Source organism: Lactuca sativa, chromosome 4 (genome assembly GCF_002870075.4).
Source record: "Lactuca sativa cultivar Salinas chromosome 4, Lsat_Salinas_v11, whole genome shotgun sequence".
Lineage (NCBI taxonomy): Eukaryota > Viridiplantae > Streptophyta > Magnoliopsida > Asterales > Asteraceae > Lactuca > Lactuca sativa.
The window spans coordinates 343,797,730-343,811,806 of NC_056626.2; the positions used below are offsets into that span (position 1 = coordinate 343,797,730).

General features: G+C 36.1%; 2 protein-coding genes and 1 long non-coding RNA gene across 3 annotated transcripts; 1 reads left to right on the forward strand and 2 right to left on the reverse strand.

Moving 5' to 3' along the window:
• The first annotated feature begins 2,337 nt into the window (after positions 1 to 2,337).
• LOC111906384 (cytochrome c oxidase subunit 6a, mitochondrial) lies at positions 2,338 to 3,747 on the forward strand. Its single transcript, XM_023902144.3, has 4 exons — positions 2,338 to 2,680; positions 2,957 to 3,063; positions 3,159 to 3,201; positions 3,641 to 3,747. The coding sequence occupies exons 1-4, from the start codon at positions 2,569 to 2,571 to the stop codon at positions 3,676 to 3,678; spliced, it is 300 nt and encodes a 99-aa protein (XP_023757912.1). The 5' UTR covers positions 2,338 to 2,568; the 3' UTR covers positions 3,679 to 3,747.
• Positions 3,748 to 3,812: 65 nt separating this feature from the next.
• Positions 3,813 to 7,135, reverse strand: LOC111906383 (uncharacterized). The gene is made up of 2 exons (XM_023902143.3): positions 6,868 to 7,135; positions 3,813 to 6,449 (listed from the first exon to the last, which is right to left on the reverse strand). Exon 2 carries the CDS (start codon positions 6,420 to 6,422, stop codon positions 4,032 to 4,034), a length of 2,391 nt encoding a protein of 796 aa, XP_023757911.1. The 5' UTR covers positions 6,423 to 6,449; positions 6,868 to 7,135; the 3' UTR covers positions 3,813 to 4,031.
• Positions 7,136 to 9,633: 2,498 nt separating this feature from the next.
• On the reverse strand, positions 9,634 to 10,515 carry LOC122197417 (uncharacterized). Its single transcript, XR_006190998.1, has 2 exons — positions 10,172 to 10,515; positions 9,634 to 10,056 (listed from the first exon to the last, which is right to left on the reverse strand). It is a non-coding gene; the product is annotated as an uncharacterized LOC122197417 (long non-coding RNA).
• Between the last annotated feature and the right edge of the window lie 3,562 nt (positions 10,516 to 14,077).

Sequence of the window (14,077 nt, forward strand, 5' to 3'; positions counted from 1 at the left end):
GCAAAAATAGAAGACGAGTTTGAACATGCTCCGTCTTCTCCAAAACCTGTGCCAGTATACATGTCTACTGGTTCCCTGAGAATACAAGTTATTTTGAAAGAGAGTATCAATATTTAAGTTTGTGAGTTCATAAGTTTTTAGTGTCAAAATATTTGTATTTGCTTCATGTAAATGTTAGTGTACTTCTGAGAAAATCCTATATTTTATGTTTAAATGAAAAGTAGTCTTCTACCCAAGACCAAACTGTTTGTATGTTTTGTTCTCTTGAAAAAAGTGTAAAATGTATGTTTGTACTTGAAATAGTATAAAATGTATGTTTTCCATATTTGTAAACCATTTTTACTAGAAAAATAATATGCATTGCTCATGTGAGATTATCACTGTATGTATGAAATGGAAAATGAAGATTCACAGTAGTATTGTTTAAAATACACTATTGATGAATTAACTGCCTGGTAACCGAGAATTAACTGCCTGGTAACCGAGCTGGTTAATTAAGGTTTTAATATGATTAAGGTTATAACCATGCTTGATTGACTAGTATAAAATACGGCGTTCTTCAGACGTCGAAAATGATATGACTTTTGTCAACCGTAGACCTGCAGGTCCCACTGTAGCTAGCAGCAAGGTGTAGGATGGCCAGTCCCGTATAGATCTATACACAAACTCACGCTCTCCCTCCAGGAGACTCTGGTTACAAAACATGACTTAGCATGAATATTGCTATGCCATGAAATAGTATTTCACATTCTAGTTAACTTGTTCACGTATAATATGTAAGTTCCTTCTTGTTCTTGTAAATAGATAGTATACTTTGTAATGAAATATAGTAGTATGAAGGTATTGATTCATGTATTGTTTCTCTGATCTAGAAAATAGTATGAATTAATTCTCTAAACTATACCTATTATAGTTTACTGGTACGTTTTGTTTGAACTGTAAATGATTTGGAGAAAAGACTCATTTGCCCAACATATGCAACCGAGTTAAGTATGTTTTTGAAAATGAGATTTAATATTCATGTATATATTTAGCATGTATAATTATGGTTTAGCCGACAGTCGGACTAGTGATCCTACCCTAAGCCCACAACCAAACAAGGAACAGGAGTTACAGTATTTAACAATAGTCCTAAGTTCGTTAAAGCATGATTATACATAAATATACAAACAAATATGATTTTGATATAAACATAAATCTTAAATAGTTTAAAAGAGTTTTGAAATGATTTTAACAATATTTATAAGCATAAGACATCATTCTTTGTTTTGTTTTCACATGTAAGAGTTAACACAATTAAATTGTGTTCTACTTGTATCCCCCCTAAAAACATTGAAAAGGGTAAATTGTAGGGGTATGAACTCACCTTATGTGAGTGATTCGTTTGAAGGTTCGATATAGGATGTTTTCCACAAGTTAGATCCCGAGGCAAAAACGAGTCCTAAAATCATTTCACACAATATATGTGTATACAATTAGTGAATATAATCGCAAGTACGTTAAGGAAATAGACTAATTTGTAAGTTTCACTTACAAATAGGAGTGTTAGAAGCGATTTAGGAAGGCTACAATGAGTTTTCGGCCAGCCCTTTGGGTCTTCGGCCCAATGAGGATCTTGGTGTTCTTGGTGAAACCAAGGAGATTCAAAGGTTTTCGGCTGAGGATCTTGATGAAATGAAGAACACTTGATGTTCTAAGCAAGATACGAAGGAGATACAAAGGATTTTCGATGATAATTAAGAGATAATGAGGGGTTTTCGATTGGTGTTCTTGAGAGTAAAAAATATGTTTTCGGCTAGAATGGTAGAAGTGATGAGGTGTTTTCGGTCTCCCCCATATGTATAGGGCTGAAATCGATGATGGGACACATGCATTGGTTCTCGCACCGAGTGGATAAGTTTGAAGTTTGCGGTTAGAAAGGAGTTATCGGCTGCGAACCGAGGGTTTGCGGTCCGAAGTGGGTTCTCGGCTACGAACCGAAGGTTTGCAGCCCATGCGAGACTTCTCGGATTAAGCATTACACTTCTAATAAAAGGCTTTTAAACACATATAGGTTATCAATCTAACCTTAAATAAGTAAATCAAAACAATAAGTTTGACTTAGTTTGACTTTTATAATAACGAAAATAACGAGTTGTCACAGTTTCGAACTAGGGTTAAGCGAGCCAAAAGTGATCCAAGTTGGCAGTGAGTCGGAGTTTGTAGGCTAAGTGAACGGGAAGCAACGACTGATTGAAAAATAAGATAGTCGCATAGTTCAGTGAGCGATCAGGTTGTTTTAACAAGCTAGTTAGACCAGATATGATAAAAAGAAACCAATAAAAATTATAAAGCTTTCCAACTTTTATCTAACTGGAAACTACTTTTTACTAAACACACCCGGCCCATGCTTTCTTGTTAATTTTGCTAAAAATAACCATTAATCCATTAATATCGGTCCCACTGTTTGGGCCTCAATGGGCCCTCTACAATTACATATTTGCTCTCCTTAATCCGTCTTCATAATCCCGTTAGCGAATCACTACTTCACAACCATAATTTCGGATCGGAAAATTGAACAAGCGAAAGATGGCGTCAGCGATTGCAAGGTCCAGTCTCCGGAAGGCTCTCGGAGTTGCGCGCGCGAATCCGGCATCCACGAGATCATTTTCTTCCGGCGCATCGGTTGATGAAGAAGCTCGTAAGATCATCCCGTCTCTAACAATTCATATTCCGTTAAATGCATAACAATAATCTTCTCTCATCTCTGAAATTTGTTTCTTCATTGTTCTGTTTGATCAAGTAATGTTAATCGACATCCGTCAAATTTAGGTTTTCACTGTGATTTACGTCTCTCAGTTTCGAAAACGGAAAATGTTGGATGATTGAAGCATTTGATTTGATTTGATTTGATCCGCAATCTGGATCATGTCTTATTGATCGTTGTTATGATATGATTTGATTTGCGTAAACACAGGCGAAGCTGCAAAGTGGGAGAAGATCACATATGTAGCGATTGCTGCTTCCTCGATTCTTGCATTCGTTAATCTGTCAAAAGGACATCCTCATTTCGATGAACCACCTGTAAGCTCTGTTTTTGTTATCACAACATTTGTTCCCTTGATTAGTTGAGTTATGTGGATAAATATCTTATGTGATCTATTATGCTTGTATTGTAGCCATATCCATACTTGCACATTCGTAACAAGGAGTTTCCATGGGGTATGTTTTCTCTATGCAACTGCTATGCGTTTCATTATTACTGAATTTCTCTTTGGATTTGGATTAATATCATATTTTAAAGTTGACTTGTTCACATGGTATGTGAATATATTGATATGTATGATGTATCTCGATGCTCACCTTACACCATTTAGCATTTTCATTGTAACTTTTCGTGCAAAAACCTAAAAAGCTTAACATATGTTCGCTATAAAAATGATAATAAATAAATATTACAATAGTATTTAATGTATTTATGTATTTTAGATTTTTAGCTGTTACCAAAGTTTTTATTTAATAATATTTTACCACATGTCTAAATTTTGTATATTTATATTTTCTATAAAACGAAAAAAAATAATTCTTTATGTTAATTCCTTATGATATTTTAAATAAAAAATTTTATTTAATAATATTTTACCATGGTTTTTATTTTCAGGTCCAGATGGGCTCTTTGAAGTCAAGGAACACCATTAAATGATATGGTGATATTTATGTCACTACACTTCCTTTAAATAAAGAGTTTGAGGATGCTATCTGTTGATTTTTTTTTTGTTTTTTTACCATTAACAAAAAAAATAAATAATGTATTTATCTATTAAACACCAAAATTATAAATAACTTTATATAGATAATTACAAAAATCTTATTCCAAACAATATCCGTAAGTAAATTAAATAACAATTCTACTAAAAAGAAATTTAAAACCCTCAAAACGCAAGAAAGTAAAATACTACATTACATTACACGTGCATTCAACAACACAAAAAGAATGGAAATGTAACGCATAAAAAAGCATATAATGTGAGAGAGAGATGAGTTGCTTAGCTTTACTCTTCTGCTGTTGCTGTATCATGAGTGTTGCTTCCTTCGTTTCCAGTCTGTGGCAATGTTTCAAGATCTGTTCGAGCATCTTTCACATCTTGTGGTAATGAAGAATCTGAACTCACTTCATTGTTGTTGTTAGACTCATTGGATTCTGTCTGAGTTGACTCGTTTTCTGCTGAGTTTGACTCTGAACTCGCTCCATTGTTGTTGGAGTTGGCGTCCGTGCTTTGAGTTTGTTCATTTGACTCTGTTTGAGTTGACTCGTTTTGTGCTGAGTTTGAATCTGAACTCGCTCCGTTGTTAGAATCTGTGCTTTGAGTTTGTTCATTGGACTCTGTTTGAGTTGACTCGTTTTGTGCTGAGTTTGAATCTGAACTCGCTCCGTTGTTATCGGTGCTTTGATTTTGCTCATTGGATTCTGTCTGGGTTGACTCGTTTTGTGCTGAGTTTGAATTTGAATCTGTGTTTTGGGTTTGCTCATTGGACTCTGTTTGAGTTGACTCGTTTTGTGATGTGTTTGTATTTGAATCTGTGTTTGACTCTGTCTGAGTTGACTCGTTTTGTACTGAGTTTGACTCTGAACTGGCTCCATTGTTATTAGATTCAGTGCTTTGAGTTTGCTCATTAGATTCTGTTTGGGTTGACTCGTTGTTTTGTGCTGAGTTTGCATTTGAATCCGTGTTTTGAGTTTGGTCATTAGACTCTGTCTGAGTTGACTCGTTTTGCGCTGAGTTTGAATCGGAACTCGCTCCATTGTTAGAATCCGTGCTCTGAGTCTGCTCGTTGGATTCTGTCTGGGTCGACTCGTTTTGTGATGTGTTTGTATCAGAACTCGCTCCATTGTTGTTGGAGTCAGTGCTTTGAGTTTGCTCATTGGATTGTGTCTGAGTTGACTCACTTTGTCCTGAGTTTGATTCAGAACTCGATCCATTGTTGTCAGAGTATGTATTTTGAGTTTGCTCATTGGTTTGGGTTGACTCGTTTTGTGCTGAGTTTGAGTCTGTGCTTTGATTTTGCTCATTGGACTCTGTCTGAGTCGACGGGTTTGAGTCGGTGCTTTGAGTTTGCTCATTGGACTCTGTCTGTGTTGACTCATTTTGTGCTGAGTTTGACTCAGAACTTCCTCCATTGTTAGAGTCTGTACTTTGAGTTTGCTCAGTAGACTCAGTCTGGGTTGACTCATTTTGCGATGAGTTTGACTCCGAACTTCCTTCATTGTTGTTAGAATCTGTACCTTGAGTTTGCTCCTTAGACTCGGTCTGGGTTGACTCGTTTTGAGCTGAGTTTGACTCAGAACTTTCTCCATTGGAGGTAGAGTCTGTACTCACAGTTTCTTCCTTGGACTCTTGTGTTGACTCAATTTGCTCCTTGGACTCCGTCTGTGTTGACTCATTTTGTGCTGAGTTTGACTCAGAACTCTCCCCATTGTTGGTAGATTCCGTGCTTCCACTTTGCTCGTTCGACTCACTCTGTGTTGACTCGTTTTGTGCTGAGTTCGCACTTTCATCCTTGGACTCAGTTCCAGTTTCTGTTGACTCAGAACTGTCACCATTATTACTAGACTCTGTCTGAGTTGACTCGTTTTGTGCTGAGTTCGAGTTCGAGTTTGAGTCCGAACCTCCTTCATTGTTTGTACCACTATCGCCTTCAGTTCCCTCCTTGGATTCCGTCTGAGTCGACTCAGTGTTGGTAGAGTCGGAACCTTCTGTCTGAGTTGACTCGGTTTGTGCAGCATTTGTAGAGTCTGTAAACACAGTATGCTCTTTTGATTCACTCTCCCCTGTCTTCTGAGACTCATCAATCACTTCACTTGAAGCATCATCTCCTTTCCTATTCTCCTCTCTCACACTTTGATCATTCCCATCACTTTTTTCCTCATTTTGATCCACTGATGAACCTAACTTATTATCTTCTTCATCTTCATGTTTACTCTCTTCACTTTCATTTTCACTTTCGTTTTCAGTCTCATTCATCTTTTCAATCCCATCTTCCTTTTCACTTTCCCCTTCTTCTGTATCCTTCACACCACTCTCCTCTTCAGTTTTCTCCTGTTCATTATTCCCTTCTTCATCTTCCTCACTGGTATCACGATCATGATCATGAACAAGCTCTTCAGGGTTGTTTTCATCTACTTCTTCATCTTCATGGTGATCATCATTCACTTCCTCCACTTTAGGTGTAAGAAGCCCCTTTCTCCCTAATTTGATTGTGTCAGTGTTATCGTCATTCTGTAATAATCTCTCCGAGATGCTTGTCACAGATGCTGGTTTCTTTGAATGCTGTAGTTGATAAAGCAACCATATGCTTACACCAAGCAAAACACAGATCTGTAACACATGTTTTATCTTCAATCCTTTGTTTCTTCCGTTTCTGCGTGGCGATTGCTTGAACATGACTTATGAATTATGATCGTCGCAAATCTGTAACAGTTTTAACATATGTGAGATTTTTATTTTGTAGATCTAACTTCGTAATCATCTAAATTGTATAGATCTAAACTTAATTTGTAAAGCACTGTAGCGAAAGCGACTTAATAGAAGAGAAATTAATGAGACTTAAATGGAGAATCTAAGATAGAACTACCGAAACCCTAGGATTGAAATGAAGTAAAATAGAATCATATCTCGCAATGAATAGTGATTTAATCAGAGGGAATAACTTATAACACTACCGGAATGGAAAACACAAATCGATTGAGATCGAAAGCGAAAATGTGTAGAAGCAAGCGTATAAGAAATTCAAACAGAAAAGGTAATCGATCAATGCGAAGTCATTGTAGAATAAAAAATGCTTGAGTAGATGCTAGTTGAAGCTTGAAGATGCAAAAGTGAAGATTACCTTTAGTGAAATTACTCCAGACAGTTGAAAAACCTGCGGCGTGGAACTGCGATCTCTACAATGACTGGTGGCCTTAATTTACTGGAAACTTGAGATTGAAGTTGCGTATGGTAGGAAGTAAATTTCGGAGCTTGATTGATGAATCTAGCTTCTGACCTAGAAATTGGTGGATAATTTTACCTTCTCTTGTTGTCTTCGCAACAGAAGCAGGCAGCAATGGTGGAGTCTCTCTCTCAGGGTTAGATCCGATCTATGAAAGTCTTGTTTTACGGGTTACGTTGTCTATTTATGTGAATGTCTACAAGTCAACGTGTTCCACCTTTATTTTTGTCACTCCACCACCGACTTGAAAGTTGAAATACCTCTTTTTTTAGGTATTTTTCCGGGAGAAATGAAAATTAGTTTAAGGCTTCTCTAACCATTTAACATTAAAATGGTGATTGTTTAACATTAAAATAATGATTTAACTACAATCAATCTTTAAAATTGTGTTTTAGAGGTCATTATATTTTATCTTCATATTTGATGTTAAAAAGATGTTAAATAAGAATAGTGTTACATTTGAAGGTCGTTTGGAGGATTCTTGACCTCAAAAACATAAAATGGTGATTTTTCATGGATAGTTGGAGTTGCTCTAAGGGATTGGTTATTCTTTTAACTTCAACTTAGCTCCAACAAGGATTATAATGTTGTTGGACCTCTTTTATCAAGCTAACAGAGTAGGGTGCCAAGTAAAGGAGAAGAAAGGTTTTCACTCATCTTCAAGTAATTACAAAATGCATTTGCGGAGCTAAGTGGTGGATCCAGAACTATGATATAGAAAAAACACGTTTGTTGAGTTAAATGACGGATTCAGAACTAAGGGAACATTTTGTATAAATATTAACTAATAAATAATGGTAATTATTATATATGAATTTCAAGTTTTTTTTTTTTTTTTTTTTTTTCTAATTTCTAATTTTTAATTTTTAAACAAATTGGGTGCCAAAAATGTTAAAAATAGGGTCCAAATATGAATTTTTTCAATAGAAAGGAACTTTTTTCCACTTATAATGTACAACGGGACCCACTTTTAAATGAGGTGATTCACCCTACTCAGTGGGGTTGTGTTCGCCACTTGAGGAGGCGGGGTGACATGAGCCGAGTCATTTCAGGGTGGTGGCTAGCTACATCCTATAGCCTAAGAGTAAATTATATATATATATATATATATATATATATATATATATATATATATATATATATATATATATAACTAATTTTTTTTAATAACTTTTCAATGACGACCGTGCATCCTATTAAATTTGGTTTTTTAGTAAAATAAGTTAAAAGAACATGTTGTAATGCTATAAAAAATTGCGTTTTTTATAATGTATTTGTTAAAAGAAAGATTAAATTTTGATACTTCCACAAAAACCACATTGTGATCAAGAGAATAGTTTCGAGAGCATCGAGTGACAACCGAAACACCCCTTGCATATGCTACAATTAGTTAGTATTTAAAAAAAACCATTTAACTATAACTATTAGATAATTTTGGTAAAATCATCCTAGAGGATTTTACTTCCGTCCTGATTTTTGATTCACCAAATGGATTAAGACGAGAATTATCCATCTTAGACAATTTCTTCCCAAATCACTTCCTAGCGATAAAGGAGAGCTCTAGGGCGATTTTGGGTTAATCTAAATTGATTTTGGGTGGTTCTAATCAAGAAATAACCATCTTTAATCCTAAAAATTAAATATCCAAGCTACATATCTTTAATTTTCATTTCTTTGTTTTCAAGTTAAGCTATAGTTTGATCAAGAACAACGAGGGAGGACATGTCTTTGTTTTGAAGTTAAGCTAAAACCTGATTAAGAACAATGAGGGAGGACATGATGGAACAAATCCTGTAATTGTTGGTTAAAATACGTGTTATATGATGTAAATGGAGTTTGCGCAACGCATTTGCTGAGTTTTGGCAACTATTCGAATTTGGTCTTTATCAGCTCTATTCTTCTGTCAATCCTTTCCTTTTGCTCTTAGCCATGAATTTATCTGTATTTATTCAATTCAAAGAGTTATCTATATCTTTTATATTTAAATATTACATTTATTCTTAATATATTCAAACAATGACCTAAAATAATGTATACAAAAGGCCATATCAAATGGCACAATGAAGATGTGATGCGTAGTATCAAGGGCACTGACATTATACATATCAAGATGCATGATGGTATGGGTAGGAAACTTGATTGTTGGTATGTTCCAGATCTAAGAAAGAACCCGATTTCTTTTGACACTTTGTCGAAGGATGGGATGAAGTATTTTGGTGAAAGAGATTGGTTAACGTTCTCCAAAGATGCTCTAGTATTTATGAGGGCTAAGCTGCAACATGGAATTTATTTTATGGAAGGTTGCACGACGAGAGGAACGATGGCTATATCACAATCCTTAAATCAAGATAATGATAAGAAATAATTGTGCCATCATAGGTTGGGACCAAGGTTGCAGAAATCGCTCGACGGTAGCTTGACGGTGGACTGAGGTCAAGGGTTTAATCGGCTAGGCGGGGATTAATCAGGGACCATTAACTATTAAAACAAAGTATTAAAAATTAATAAATATAACATTTATCCTAAGAATATAAGTAAACAACTTAACAAATAATAAATATGTAATACATAATTTATTTTTCTTTTCAATATGTAACTTTCTTCTCTTAAGCATTTACTCAAACACTTGGCATGCTAGTTAAGTTATTTCACAACAAACCCAAATAATATGAATAAAATTGACCATTATTAAGATATTTTATAGATTAAACTAACAATATACAGGTCTCGTGAAAATAGAACTAAAAAACAAATTTGTTGATGAATTTAAAACACCTCACTCACCATCACCGGCCATTGCAGCCTCGAAATATCAAAGAATCAACCTTTGACTTAGGAATTAACTTTCCATCAATTACAATGTTCAAGGTGATGCTAGGACAAGAAAGATAAGACTTCCAGTTCCCACGAAACACACCACACACCACAAAACCCATCACCCAAGTATGTCATTTGTGAGGTAACTTCAAAGTTATTCTGTATTTATTGTTTGATCAGGATTGGAATCTTGCTTCCAGGAATTGCAATAACGATGATTTACAGCAGCAAATTTTTTTTATCAACACCAAGCCTGAAACTCGATTTCCCCTATAATCATCAAGTAAATGAAACCAAAACAAGATCCTGTAATGGCGGTTTTGCTTTACAAGATCTGAAGTCTGAACTCAGACATAAAGAAAAAAAGAAGTAATAGTTACCCTACATTAACCCTTCCAGATAGCTTATGGCTTCCTTTGGTACAGATCGACAAGCGTATTATACCAATCAGAGAGCTCTGGATTAGTAGTTGAAACTACCATTGGAATCAGTTTTGAAGAGCTAACCTATGAGGTTTGTGTCGACGGGAAACTGAGGTTCCTCGTTAAAATCAGCTTTACACGGCGTCGGAGTTGGAATCAGGGAGAAGAATCTTCCTAGATTGAAGCAACTGAATCAAGGAGAAATAACTATCCTTTGTACACTCGAGGAAATGAGATTTTTTGAGGTTTCCATTCCCACATCGCTCAAGAGAAAGAAATTAAAGGAAAAATGCATCTATAAAAGGGAATAAGTAGCAACCATCTCAAACTACAAATCATAATTGATGGCTTATTTGAGCCGGTTAGCTCCTTTGAGTTGGCTAGCTCCTATGAGTTGGTTAGCTTTGGCTAGCTTTTTGAGTGGTTTTATTTAGTCTGCTTTCGATCAATTAGGTCCGAGTTAGACCGATTTAGCCCGATTTGGTCCGAATTGGCCGCCTTTGACTGATATTGACCAAGGCCGCCTAGGCTAACCCTCTAACATCTATTCGTAGGCCGTTGGAGGCCGCCAAGAACCTAGGCGCCGATTAATCGGCCGACTAGACCGATTTTTACAACCATGGTTGGGACACATGAATGAGAAGGGTATGTCAATCTTGAGTATACATGGGTTGTTTAGTAGAAAAGTAACTAAAAAGGTTAAACCTTGTGAAGATCGTATTAAAGGAGAGCAACACATGGTGAAGTTTAGTTATGTTCAACACTAAAGCAAGAAGATCGTTGAGTATGTTCACTCAGATCTATAGGTTCCCTATCTAGTGAAGTCTCATGGTGGATATCAATATTTTACGTCTTTTATTGATCACTACCTAAGGAAGGTTTGGGTGTACTTTATGAAGACAAAAGACAAAAATGAAGTGTTTGGGCGATTTAAGGTGTGGAAGCCTATAGCTAAAAAAAATATAGGCAACAAGTCAAGACACCCATAATGAAAAATGGATTGGAGTTATGCAAGGCTTTGTTTGATAACTTCTGCAAAATAGAAGGTATAGTGAGGCTTCACACTATATATCCTACACCACAACAGAACGAAGTGCATAATGAAAGAACCAAACATTATTACAACATGATCGATGCATGCAACTATCCATTGATTTATCAGAGCAATTTTGGGCAAGCAATGCTATCTGATGAATAGATCTCCACTAATTGTAATTAATTGTAAGACTTCTCAAGAGGTGTGGTCTGGGAAACCCTACGATTATTCTAGTTTACAGATGTTTGGATGCCCTGTTTATGCTCGTGTGGATGATGGTAAACTAGAGCCGAGGGCAAATAAGTGTATATTTCTAGGATATGCTACTGGAGTGAAAGGCCATTATATATGGTGTACAGAAGAAGGAAAGACTCCAAAATTCATTATTAGCAAAAATGTGACCTTTGATGAATCTGTTATGTGTAACCAAAGAGGAGGTGATACAAGTGTTAAAGGAATGATAAGTTTGCTAGTCAGAAGGTGGTGTTTGTAACACAAACCCACATATATTTTTGATAAATGAGGAAGAACAAGAATGCATGGAACATCATAGATGTGAGGAACCCAATGAAAAATCTAGGGATAAAAAGTTTGTGATGTTGATGCTGAGAAAGATGACCTGGAGACACTACTAAATAATGAGTTTGAGATATGATTTGAGAGCTGTAAAAGAGATACCAGAGATGGAGATTCGTAGGGATAAAAGAGCATGATAATTATAGATTTCTAACTACATCGAGAAAGTCCCGTAGTTGTTATATTTTGATTAGTATAAACTTGTTGGTACTCCATTGATGGTTCAGTGTAATCCAAGAAAATATCACTGAGAAGCAGTCAAGTGGATCATATGCCACTTGAAGGGTATGTTTGATGTTTGTTTGGTGTATGGTGCTAACACATAACATTACGACTTGGTTGGATCCATAGACTCGGATCATGAATGTGATCTGGTGATAAGAATATCATTGATGTATGGTATCGTTCGGAGTCTTGCTTTGAAGGTGGAGAAAACTATCGTGTTCTGTGATAGGTTTTGCATTCAAAGGATCGGTACCAAGGATAATATGACAAACATATTGAAAAGTTCATTGCCCACAAAAGATTTGATGTTTTTCTTGGACTTGGTAGATGTTTGTAGGACTTAAGTACCTAAGGGAAATATGATTGGATGAGAGATGAAGTTCTTGTTTTTTGGAGTCATTCAAAGAATACTCAAGTCAAGGTGAAGATTGTTAAATGTCACTTGAGAATTGAAGACCTAAAATGAGAATTATAGTGTTTGACAATTTAATAGAACATTTGGAATCCCATAGGAGAATCACGAATCATGATGGATCATTTGGAGTTAAGTTAGAGCATATGACAGAAGACTGTCATATCTTAAGATGTGTCATGCATAAACATGTGCTTCTTGGGTGCAAGATGCGCCCCTACGGTTCATGTGACAACCCAAAATTTCCATTCTGTATAACATATCAAGTCAATAGAAGTTAGAACAGTTGCAGTAAATTTTCAGACTTTTGGAAAAAGTTTGGAGTATTTCAGGATTTACACTTAAGGAGATATCAGGAGAGTGGATGCACTAGGGTTTTGTGCAACTCTGTTATTTCAAAACTCTATGATATTAGAGTTCATTGCGTGAATAAAATATTTTCTACCAAAAATCCCAGGACTATATATAGGATTTTGAGCCATATTTATTCATTAGTTACATTTTCAGCTAGAGAAAAGCCGAATTCTCTCTCAAGGATCTTCGGACTTTCGTCCCAGAACGTGAGTACTTCTATCTAGTTGTATTATATAGCTTAGATTGTGCTTAATAACATCAAAATCATATCAAAACATCAAGATTTAAGAGTTTACCGCCCAAGAACATCTTGGACCGTAAACCCTTTTATAAGGGATAAATGGTGCCTAGTCCTTTCCTTGAGCCATGAAACTAGTTTGGACTTGTACCCTAATGTGTTTAGGACTAGAAAACACCCTTGGAACACCAAGAGTAAGGTGTTCAGGGCCCAAGGAGTTCTTGGACCGTGAACTCCAAACAATAGGGCAAAATGGTGTTTTAAACCCTCCAAAAGCCTTGGACACTAGCTTAGATTAGTTCCTAGTTAAATTAGGGACTTGGAAATCACCAAAAACACCCTTCCAAGAGAGATTACGGGCGTAATCTCCAAGGGGTTGGTCCCAAGGCCGTGAACTCCTCAAAGGAGTTAAAAGGAAGCCCTAACACTCTAGTAAGCCTTGATTTTTAGCATAGAACATTACACCATGTACCTAAGGACCAAGATTCATGAAATGGTACTCCTTACCATGAGTTTACGGCCATAAACTCATGGGGGAGTGGTCCCAGGGACGTGAACATTAAGCAAGGCCATTTTAGGGCCTTAAACCTACCCAAACAGTTGTTTAAGCTTTGAAGCACTTAACCACTTAAGTTGTAATAGCTTTGAGCATCATTTAGAGACCCAATTGAGAGTTTATGGCCAGGAGTTTACTCCCCTGGGCCGTAAACTCCAACACATATGGTCTTTGGACCATAAACTCCCATATGAGGCTTTGCACTCCTTTGTTGCAACCCGATAGCCTCCTAGCACTTGACCAAAGTGTTTTCCTCGCAATAGGATGTTTATACATTTTTAATTAGTGGTAAAATCAATAATTGGTTATATACACATGTCTTCATATGTGTTTAGGATTATTGTGTGTCTAAGTCTTCACTTGACACCAAGCACTGGTCTGACACTTCCTTCAAATCCACTCACTGCAGGTGAGTTCATACCCCTTGAATTAACCTTTTAAATGTTTCAAATGTTTATAAATGCTTTATGGG